This window comes from Leopardus geoffroyi, chromosome B2 (assembly GCF_018350155.1).
Source record: "Leopardus geoffroyi isolate Oge1 chromosome B2, O.geoffroyi_Oge1_pat1.0, whole genome shotgun sequence".
Taxonomy (NCBI): domain Eukaryota; kingdom Metazoa; phylum Chordata; class Mammalia; order Carnivora; family Felidae; genus Leopardus; species Leopardus geoffroyi.
In genome coordinates this window covers 71,224,652-71,235,889 of record NC_059332.1, presented here as the reverse complement: position 1 = coordinate 71,235,889, position 11,238 = coordinate 71,224,652, and the positions used below count along the sequence as shown (strand labels likewise).

Sequence of the window (11,238 nt, the reverse complement as noted above, 5' to 3'; positions counted from 1 at the left end):
TAATTTTTGTTACATATTAAAAGGAATTGTGCTCTAACATAAGTAAAAAGGTTTTTCAGTGAGACACAGGGAGGCGATATAAATTGTTAAATAATGGATTGGTTTATTAAAGCTGGTTATCTTTTTCTTTCTGGAGTAGCCAAAGAGTATATCTGCTCATATGTTTCAAATTTGATATACATCCAAGCTTTGTGAAGGAAGAATGTCTGTGTAGAGAGAAAGTCAAACAGACATGGACAGAAACATACAGTATCAGGGAGCAAGCCAGGAGGAGGAGTGGGGTGTGTTAAATAAGACTCTATTGATAGTTGTGTGTTGTTGTTAGGGCAGATGAGTATTAAAAAAGAAGGTATTTTCTGAAGAAGAATGCTTTCTACTTTTCCATTTCTACACTTTATAGGATGAAGCTTTTGCTATAAAATAAAAGCACAACATCAAAATAAACACAAGACTTAATATATAATTTCAAAAGTTGTGTCTGCAGAATCTTTTTGGAGTTATGTATTATTTCATCATCCTACTGGAGACAAACCAAATTTCATAAAGGTAGTGGGATCTTTTCATTTATAAATATCATCCCATCTTGTTCTAGGAAGGACTTAAATGGCAACATTTGATTATTTCATTAGAATAATAGCTTATCATGATCAAGACAAACTTTTTAAGTGTTTATCTTGTTTCATGTGATGCCAAATGAATTTTACAGAAACTGGCATTTCAAGAAAAGTTCATAATTCTCCGAAACAGAGTGTATTAGATAAATACATTTGTTGTTAGCTTTTCAAACTTTTACTATTTTTGTTAGCCTTCTAATATAAAAGGCATGGAAATCTTTTTAAGTTGGCATTTTATTTTTGAAGTCCATGAAAAAGTTAAGATAATCAACAAAAAGGGATACAGATGGAATCTGAGCTATCCTCACATGCAAAAGAGTTAATACTGGAAGAAGAAGTGCAAGGTCGATGGCCTTGGGAACTAAAGTATAGGACTTCAAGGTCAGACTTTCTTTCTATCTGCTATGTACAGACCTTCTGCATACATATGCACAATAAGTGACTTAATGTAAACCTTATAGTTAATTGACGATGCCAGAATCCAGAAATGTGTTTCATGTTTAAAGATATTAAAAAATTATAAGGGAGTATTTGTTACATTTGAAGAACTTAGAAAAATCCAATTTAACATCTACTGTTAAAAACAAATAGTTTATTTGGTGGTAAAAAAGTTTTAATTTTTAGCTGGTAACCTGTATTTTCTTGTAACAGACTGATGGTAATAAATTAATTCAAAGACAAGCTTACAAATGTCTTCAAATTAGGTATTTGAAAAAGAAACCATAAACATTGTCCAAGGTTAGTCAAAATGACAACAGCATCATTTCCAGAAAACTTAGAAGGGAAATTTTCCTTAACAATTTTTTAGGAGCTAAGTACTGGTAGCAAGCTTAGGAAAAGTTTTCGTGGCTTCTAAATGAAAAGCATACATGAGATAATCATACTAGCTTTCCATGTTTACATAACACTCGCAAGACATATATGGAAAACTTTACCCAGAGTAATTTTATATTCCATGCCATAATTTGGTTTATTTTCCTTTGCAAGGATAAAACATCTATTAGTAAGAATCAGACTAATACAAATATTTCAAAACCACAAGATTATGACTATAATTTTTAGTTCCTAAAATCTGTTTGTAAGAAGAACATCATGATGATATAAAATATCACAATTATTCGAAGAATATAAGACTTTTTAAAAAGTTAAAATAGAAAGCATCAGTCATAGAAATAAATAGAACTGCAAAAAGGCATATTAAATGTCTGTCTTTTCAAAGCTAACTATCTAGAAGCAAGCCACTTACCTACAATAGATAGAATGGAATTCATGTCTATAAAAATGCAAATATTTTCAATATTTGAAGGATAGCCATTTCAATAAATACAGTAGCTCTGATAACCAGGCTGCAGTAGGACGAGTCATGGTAACTTCTCTTTTTTATTCGATTAAGATTGTTCTAAAAGGCAATTTTTACATCCTATCATTCCAAAGAGGTTGAGGCTTTTTTTCTTCTTCCTCACATGTAGGATGATTTCTGGATATTTAGTATAGGGCATCACACCGGTTCAGTCTTGCAGTGCAACACAAGGCAGTTGCAGCAAGTATTTCCCACTAGTAATGTAAGGAGCTAGGAGGGAACAAGGCTTGAGGAAACAATCTAGAAAACCATAATACAGCTTGTTGGTCCTTTACCCACAAATAACCTTTTTAGACCAGATACATAAAACGCAGTTTATTATCTATAATTTTTAAAGGGGAATCTTTTGTTAAATGTTAACAAAGAACGACTATCCTAATTCCCTTTAAAATGCAACCCTTAAAAAAATCAACTATCAAGTCTTTTTGAAAAGTGCTTAAATCATCTGGAGATAAAAATCACTTGGTGTCCTTGTTTTCTAACAAATGGCTTTTTCCATTGTTTCCATTAATTTCACCCATATTCGTTTTTTAAAAAACAAGGCCCTTACCCTCATCAGCAAAACACAGATGTATGATTTAGCATATAAAACCGGTAATTACCTACTAATTTACGAAAGATTAATTTTTTCTCTTTTCGTCAGTTTTCAAGAAGTCTTCCCGTGATTAACTGTAAACAGGAATGGTTTACACCTCAAATTAGAAGCCATTAATTAGCATGACGAAGTCAACTGCAAGATACACAGATAATTTAAATTATTTAATCACTAATCACCTTGGTTAAACTGTAGTATACTCTTTCAATATCCTTCGGTAGGGTATTGATCTGTCAGTAAATTACCTCCCGATCAGTTAGAGATAAATATTAGCGTTCTTTCCTTTCTCTCAGCTTTACATTATTCCTTCTTGTAAATACTTAAAAAACCTATAAGGTTCTTTAATCCCAAGTCGCTAATTAGCCATCACTAGCCTTTTTGTAACCAGGAAAAAGAGTATCTGAAGTACAGATCAGGAGTTCGCTTTGCCCGTAAACAATAAAATAAATTAAAGTAAAACATCTTTAAAATGTAAAATGCTTAAGGCAACGGCAATAATAAAAGATATACACAGAGGTGGCTTCGGCAAATAACGGGCTTGCAAACGCCAAGTGCTTAACAAAAAAAGCCGAACCTCTATTGCAATATACAGCACTCCAATAAATTACACAACACTTTGCATAGGCTGCAGAAATAACGCAGGACAAGACTTACACAGATGCCAATCCGCAGCATTTATACACATGCACATGGCAAGAGACAGAAACCAAACACTATCATTCAACTCGGGCCGGGGAGCGCGATCCCGAGTTTGCCCAGCGCGAGAGGGTTCTCTGCGTGTGTGTCTGTGTGCGCGCGTGAGAGTGAGACCCATCCTCGGGGCATTTCCCCTCTTTGGGCAGTTTTGCTTCATTTGTTTCCCATTTCTGCTACATAGAAACTAACTTCCATCTCAGCCCCAGCCAGCGCCACTGAATAGAGCCTGTGCTGCGGCTTCGTGTGCGTCAGATCCCTCCGCGGAGCCGTCCCCGGCCCCCTCCCTCCCGCGGTCGGCCTCCACAGAGAAAGCGCCTTTCAGCCAACCGGCGGCTCCGACTCCGACATCTTCTCCGACTGGAAATAAATAAATAAATCGCACCTTTGGCCGGGGAGGAAAGGGCAGGGGTCTCGTCACACTGGGCGCGGGGGCGCTGGGCGCGGGGCCGGAGGCACTCTTTTTTGCGCCGGGGGGCGGGGGCGCGGGCCGAGGACCGGGCCAAGCCCGGGCCGCGAAGGCGGCGGACTCCTTTCTGCGGCGGAGGGATCCGCGGCGGAGGCGGCGGCGGCCGTAGCCGCTGCCTGAGAGTTGTTGTTTCCTCCTCCTCCTCCTCCGCCTCCGCCGCCGTTGCTTGAATGGTGGAGCCGAGGCTGGGCTCGTGAACACACACTGACAGCTATAGGGCAGGCGGCGGCACCATCCCCGCTTCCCCTCGGCGGCGGGGTGTCCCGCCGGCGGCCCTGAAGTGACCCATAAACATGTCTTGTGAGAGGAAAGGCCTCTCGGAGCTGCGATCGGGTAAGTCGGGGGGCTGCTGGGGCCGCTGGCACCGGGCGATTCCGCCCGCGGTCCCCCGCCCCCCGCCGCCCGGCCGCTAAGCCTGTGTGTCTCCCCGTCCCCCTCTCCCGCGCAGAGCTCTACTTCCTCATCGCCCGGTTCCTGGAAGATGGACCCTGTCAGCAGGCGGCTCAGGTACGGCGGCGCGCGGCGCGCGGCGCGGGCCGAGCCGGCGCTCGCCGCTCGCGGGCGTGGGGGAGGGCGGCGGCGGCGGCGGGGCTGCGGCCCGGGGCGCGGGGCTCAGCTCTCCCCGCTTTGTTGTTGCAGGTGCTGATCCGCGAGGTGGCCGAGAAGGAGGTAAGGGCGGCGGCGGCCCGGCGCGTCTCGCCGCCGCGCGGCCGCCTCTGGGCCGTGCCGCCGCCACCGCCGCCGCTGGGGCGCGGGGCGCGGGGTTCGGGGTCCCCGCCGGGGCGCGGGGCGGGCGGGGGAGGGGAGCTGGCGGGCCCGGGCTGGGGGCCGGGCTCACGGGGCGTCCTCTCCCCGCAGCTGCTGCCCCGCCGCACCGACTGGACCGGGAAGGAGCATCCCAGGACCTACCAGAATCTGGTGAGACATTCACGTCGCGGAGCAAAGAAACTTTTCCCCGAGTCGAATAAAAATTGAATTTCCCGCAATTTTTTACAGAGACAAAAACTTGGCCCCAGAACGTGAAAGCTCCAAAGGCCACGGGGAGGGTTGGGAGGCCGGCGCGGGGGCTTCGGGGGGCAGTGGTCGGGGGGACACGCACCCCGAGGCCGCAGGGGCTGCCAACAATTTATTTGTGATATTTTGTTAATGTACTAGAAATAAAGATACGTCATGAGTGTTGTGCAGTGCAAGGCCGGAGGAGGAGGGGCCGGCGCGCGCGTCCGTGCGGGCGCGGGGGCGCGCGCGAGGCGGCGGCGGCGGCGGCGGGAGCGGCGCGAGGAAGGAGGGCGCGCTTGCTCGCTCGCTCGCTCGCTTGCTCTGCACGCGCGGTCGGCTCGGCTTTCTCCTGCCCCACACAATAGCTGGTGACTAACTGCTCCGAAGTGGCATTAGCATTTCACAAGCAGGCTATTCAGCCGCAGCGGAACCGTAGCAAGGCGTTTTTTTTTTTTTCTTTCCTCTCTCGATTCTTTTGCTTTCCTTAAATTCAGAGCTAGGTTTTTTGTTTGAGGGGTTCGGATGTATGATGATAGTCGGCCGGAGGCTCCTCTTGCTTTTTTCCAAAACACATTCGCAGAAGTGTAAAAGCCTGTAACCCCCCTGAAAGCCAGAAGTTTAACAGGCTTTTTCTAATTTTGCTGATTCTCGTGCTATTCCGCGACCTCAGTAAAAACTGTTATTGGAAGTCATTGAAGAGTTTTGATTTTTACGCTTACATTTATTGTGGTATGGAACTTGGCAAGTAAAAGTTTTCCAGTTTATATTGGGATGTATTTTGTTTAATAGGTTGAAAAGTAGCTATTTTTTTTAATTTTGTGGGGTTTCACAGTGAATATGTTAGTAATTTCTAAAAATGGTCTTATGAAAGTGGACCTGTTGTGTCTGGACGAGTAACGTATTTGTGTTCGGTAGTTGTATTTTTTCATATTGTCTCTCCTAAACCGATTTAGGTTGTTTGTGTGAATATGTGTGTCTGGAGCAGTAAAAGCAGTCACACGGCGGGGGTGGTGGGGGCGCTTAATCTGTGCAGTGCAACTGACTCGGAACTGATGTTTTGAGGTGGTTCTAACGAGTATAACGTTATTTCATGAGGGCTTCTGAAACGATTAGGAAGTTTCACCTGCCTTAGAATTGAATGTCTTCTGTGAGGTGAAAGCGTGACAAGATTTTGGTGGCATTTGTTTCATTTGGATGTAGAACATCTAACTTTTGAATTTAAATCTCTTACGATTTAATATAGATTAAGCGTCCATTAGGTTTAGGAAATTTAATGGAGCCTTAACAGAATATATTTATTTCCACACTCTGTTTTCAAGTAGTGATCGAGGCTTTCATTCAATACTTTGCTACAGTGAATGGAGGGAGTTTGAAGCAAACTCTAAGATTCAGTGCCTGCAATATTTTAATTTGGAGTGGGGGGGGGGGTGTAAATATTTGACAAAATCCTAAGTGGGTTCCTTGACTTTTTACTTGAAAAAATTATGGAGCTTATAGTATTCTGTTTTTAAGAATTGGGCAGATTTTACAAAACTCATTCTTGAATCTCATAAAAACCTCAGTCACTGAAGATTGCTGTTTTCTTGTAAAATTAAGATGTAATATTACTGCATTTTTAAAATGAAGCAGCTGATGGTATTTTGCTAAATTATGGGAATGTGTAATACTTGCATGAATATCATGTTTTCTCCAGTAAAAACAGGGGCACTAATGTTCATTTTTAGTTTCTTGAGAGGGTTTTTCATTTCATATATTAATAAAATGAATTTATATTCCTTGTCTCTTTAACAGATTTAGAATAGTAAGTGGTGTCTTCTTTAGTGTGTTATTTTTCAAAATCCACCTATTTTGCATGGAAGTGGGGTTTTTTGCCTGGAGTGTTTTCTCCTTTTACCAGAACAGTCATCTTGGCATACTTACGAGGCAGTTAAGAATTCTCGTTAAAATGTAAGAGTTCCTGGTTCATTTTCTCTTTTTGTTCATTCAGCATATTGTTCACTCCATATCTACTGGATACAAGACACCTTTTGAAGTGCTTTTATATCCATCAAACTATATAACTAGGTGTGTGGGTATTTGGTTTAACTTAATTTGGGTTTTTGAAATTCAGTTAGCTCTAAGACATTTTGGAACACCATATGTCTAGGTGAGCACATGCAAAATCTCTTGCATAATGTTCTCTATTGTCTTAATTTATTCTTATGACTTAAAAAACTTCGTTGCCTTCAAGTTGAATTTACTTAACATTGGTTTTAAGTTAATTTGGTGAGTGAAACCAAAATAATAACTATTATTTGTGGTTTCAGTAGTGTCTATCTCTACCTGGAAATATGTTGCTCTGTTAACTAATAAATTGACTAATATGTTAAGTGGAAGAATATATATGTCAGATTGAAATTTCTAGAAAACCTCAAATTACAGCTATTTAGCATAGATCAGCATCTGTAGTCAGCCTACATGTAAATCACAGCGATTGAGTTTTGACCAAGAGGAAAGTGGAGTTTTAAGAGCACTTTTAAAGGATTACAGGTTTTAAAAAAAAAGGATGCATTTATTGCCAAGTGTGATTGATAAAGTTATTATAAAACATCATTGTATTACCATCTACCTTAAGATTTAAAACATTTTTAAGATTGAATGAAATTTGATACAAAGTGAAATGGTTTGTTTCTTATAGTATATGTTTAATCAGAGTTTATATTTTTAAAAATAGGTTGGTCTTAAAGCAAAAGGGTATATTATAAGCTTTCATCAGAATTGTTATTTTTTAAATGGAGCCAAGCATAGGTAACTTTTTATAGAACAGGAAAACTCATATAATTTTTGGGCAAAGAGAAAGCTTTGTCATTTATTTCTTATTTTGAATAGTGAAATTAGTTGGTGTATTAAGTTTCGCTGTCTAGTTGTCACTTTAGTTAGTGGTGATTGCATACTTACGGGATCTTGAGGCAGAATCTTTAAACACTTTTTACCAAATTTGGAATTCTGATTACATTTCTTGCTTACATGGCTGTTTTGTTTTGTTTGTATACATATACATACACATACATATATATGTATTTATGTATGTGTATATACATAAAAACTGGGTTCATGTTAAACCCAGTTAAAATGTTAAATGTTAAAAATGATGTAATTTTTATCTTATGTAGTGGTATTTACTTTTCCTAAAATCATTCCACTTACTTGAAATCTTTCTATTCAAATGAAAGGATTGGGAGTTAGATATGGATTGTGATTTTAGTCCTGTCAGCAGTTAGCCTGCAGGTTACCTCAAGCAGTTATGGAATTTCTCTGGGTCCCAGTTAGCTCATTTGTAAAATAAGTGAATTGAAATTTTTGTAATCTGAAAATTGATTTTGAACAAGAAATAGCAATACATTGTCTCTAAAAGCTCAACTCTTTCATTTTGTTGATGGTTATCCAAAACACAAAAAAGTAGATACGGAGAAAACCTGCAGATTAGAAAATTATATAAATGCTTTTTATAGTGCCATTCTTAGGTTGTAGTATATTTCTTCTTAGAGACAGGTGAATATTTTTGATACCCTACCCACATTGTAGATTGCCTCTTAACTCTGTAATTAGTATATTTTTCTCCATGGTTTAAGTACTAGCTTTCATAAATTATTGCTAGTCTTAAATTCAGAGAAGAATAAGAACCATGAATAAGATATACTTAAGTATAGATCATATGTGTGCATGTATTTAGAGTATGCTGATTAATGTGAAAGTTAAGATTCAAAACCTAGGAGACAAGTTTTAGAAAAGAAACAAAAACATGTTTTTGAATGAGGTATTTCTGTTCTATATTGAAGATAATACGGCGCTTTTAAAACTTAACCAGTAAAATTTTGGGGGTGGGGGATGACGAGTAATGAAGTGAATGTGCAGAATAGAGTTACATTTCGTTTTTTAATAGAGTATCAGTGAAATAGTAAGATTTGCTTGGTAGTCGCTAAAACACAGCTTTTGTATCCTATAGTCCTTGGGGTGCCAGGGTGGTTCAGTCAGCTGTGTCCGACTCTTGATTTTGGCTAAGGTCACGATCTTATGGTTGATGGATTCGAGCCCCTCATCGGGCTCTGCGCTTATAGCACAGAGCCTGCTTGGGATTCTCTCTCTCAAAATAAATTAAACTTAAAAAAAAATCTCCTAATTCTTTTAATGAAAACTACAAAGTTAACATGTTAGGGAAACATGCTGAAGGGCTGAAATGGGCAAAACTTGATCCTTCTTATCTATGCAGTTATTCTGTTGGTATATATACCATTATTTTAAGAAGTTGGAGGCATTTACAAATATTTTTAAAGGAAACAAAGTACCCGTTGTACCCGTTAAATTCTTTATACTCCCAAATGATTGTAAAGTGGCCTGAACATAAGGAGGAGTTGGATTATCCCATCCCCAACTACATAATGGTGTTTTACATGACTGTAATGAGGCAGACTAGTACTGCAGGAGCTTGTTTCCAGTCTGTAAAATGGGCTAAAAATAGCCCTATTTTGTAGGATTCGGTGAGTGATAACTGACTGGCACAAATCAAGTACAATGTAAAGGTTTGTGTTTGCAATTATCAGGACTTTAATCGTGGTAGTAAAGGTTCCAATTATATCTTTATGATGCATTAAAGTTTCAGAAAAACATCTTTATTTGAGAAGTAAGTATGCATAATTTTCCGAACATAGCAGCTGCAGCGTAAGAAAGACCGCTTTAAAACTTCAGAAGATACTATTGGTAGAATTATATTGTAGATCCAATAATTAAGTCTAAGGTAGAAAAAAGTATAATAAATACCAAAAGTAAATAATTTTTAAAACATTGTGGCTAGAATTCTAGAAAAATTTTGGTGGTCTGTATAGTGATTCTATGACTGTTTTTTGTGGACTAATTAACATTAAAAAATGTTTGGGTAGTTGAAGTATCCAAAACTGGTTAGAGAATACATGAAACTTTTTTTCTTTTGGTAGTCAGATGACATTTAGGGATTTTTGAAGGGAACTTGGCTGTTGCTTCTGTCTCCTTCTGTTCAAAGATTTGTATAATTTAAACTCCTCACAATGGTTTGTATTTTTGAAATTGTCAGAGAGGACATGTTTTGTCAGTCTGGTTTAAAGTTACATGTTTTAAACAGAGCTTAATACAGACTTTTTGAATTAATCTTTAAGTGAGCACTAGGTTAAATTAATCCTATGAATGCCAATTTTTTAATCTACTCAAAATTCCTTTGTCAGATCACAAGTTTTTGTTTCTTTTATGTAGAAGCACCTTATCTAGTCTACTGCAGTCATTTTTCTTTTTCCCAGATTTTATAGTTACCTGTCATTGTCACTGCAGAATTGTAACAGATAAAATTGTATCCTACACAACTTGTTCTGGACAAGTAATACCAGACAGGTTAATTTCATTCTTGTAGTTTCTCTGTTTAAGTTTCTGAATTCACAGAAAAGTATATGTAATACTAATAAGCAAAGTGGACGTTAGTTAACAGTACTAAGTATCCATTTTAATGGGCTTTTTAATTATATTCAAGAAAATCAGGCATTAAAATGAGTTGTATTTTTCTTCTAGGGTATTTAAGTTGCTTTTATAATTACATCTAAAAGTAATAAAGGCTATTATATGATACAAACCAAATTTAAAATTGTAGAAAAAAATTTAAAATGTGTAAAGATTATCGATTTCTGATTTGTTTGTGAAAAGCTATGTTATGGGTACAATTATGAGTAATTTGTGAAAACTAATAAATTATCTTAGAATGGATAAGTATATGTTACTGAGCATATGGAATATAGAAGAGTCTATTTTAGAACAGATTGGAGAAAATACTTTTTTTTCTCTATGGAATTTGAGAATTCAGTGTACTAAAAAATCAAAATTATATAGAAGAATGAAATATGTAAGTGAGAACGTTTGGTCTCTGTAGTGACAGAGAAGGCAATCTTCAGATATGATGCTGGTCCATCTTTATTTGCCTTACACACACAGAAGCAGCCTATTTGAGCTCAGGGATGACAGATAAGGAAAAGGGTGGTTGGTTGGATGAGAAGTTTTTCATACTAAGAATATGTAGTTAGCAACATGATCTGATGCTCCTTCTGTTTAAGTTAAAACTAAATTGTAAATGGAATGAGGTTTATAATATAGCTTAGGTTATTCGTGATAGCATGGATGATGGCAGCAGGAGGCACGTATTCTAGACTCCAGGTGGCCTGTGATCATGGTGGCATGACCCATTTGATCTTTATCAGGGATAGAGAACAGGCTCATAGCCTGTCTTGGCAGAGGTTATAGTAGAAATGCAAGAAATATTTACCTTGTGTCATTTGATTCTGGTTTAGATTTTGAGGAAATACTAAATTCTAGGCAACTTGGAGAAATGTGCATTTTTTTTTTTAAACAACTTCACTGCCATTGTATGTGTGGTGTTAGTTATTTTGAGTATACTGTTTGAAACTGAAACATGACTAAAAATGAAACTAGTCGTTCTCTTAAGAGTATTTATATTGAC

The 11,238-nt window shown here is 38.6% G+C and overlaps 1 protein-coding gene and 1 long non-coding RNA gene across 4 annotated transcripts in view; one reads left to right on the top strand and one right to left on the bottom strand.

Annotated features, from left to right (window-relative positions):
• Nucleotides 1-1,186: 1,186 nt before the first annotated feature.
• Nucleotides 1,187-3,544, bottom strand: LOC123608640. The gene is made up of 2 exons (XR_006717353.1): nucleotides 3,224-3,544; nucleotides 1,187-2,643 (listed from the first exon to the last, which is right to left on the bottom strand). It is a non-coding gene; the product is annotated as an uncharacterized LOC123608640 (long non-coding RNA).
• A 254-nt stretch (nucleotides 3,545-3,798) lies between these two features.
• LOC123608633 (pleckstrin homology domain interacting protein) overlaps nucleotides 3,799-11,238 on the top strand; it is a 139,247-nt gene continuing 131,807 nt past the window's right edge. For 2 of the 3 annotated variants that reach the window (XM_045498837.1, XM_045498836.1), the window contains exons 1-4: nucleotides 3,799-4,064; nucleotides 4,180-4,238; nucleotides 4,371-4,400; nucleotides 4,590-4,649. In XM_045498837.1, coding sequence (XP_045354793.1) covers nucleotides 4,025-4,064; nucleotides 4,180-4,238; nucleotides 4,371-4,400; nucleotides 4,590-4,649 — 189 coding nt within the window. In that variant the 5' untranslated portion in view covers nucleotides 3,799-4,024. The remainder of the gene's footprint in view (nucleotides 4,065-4,179; nucleotides 4,239-4,370; nucleotides 4,401-4,589; nucleotides 4,650-11,238) is intronic. The other variant, XM_045498838.1, reaches the window with a different exon arrangement.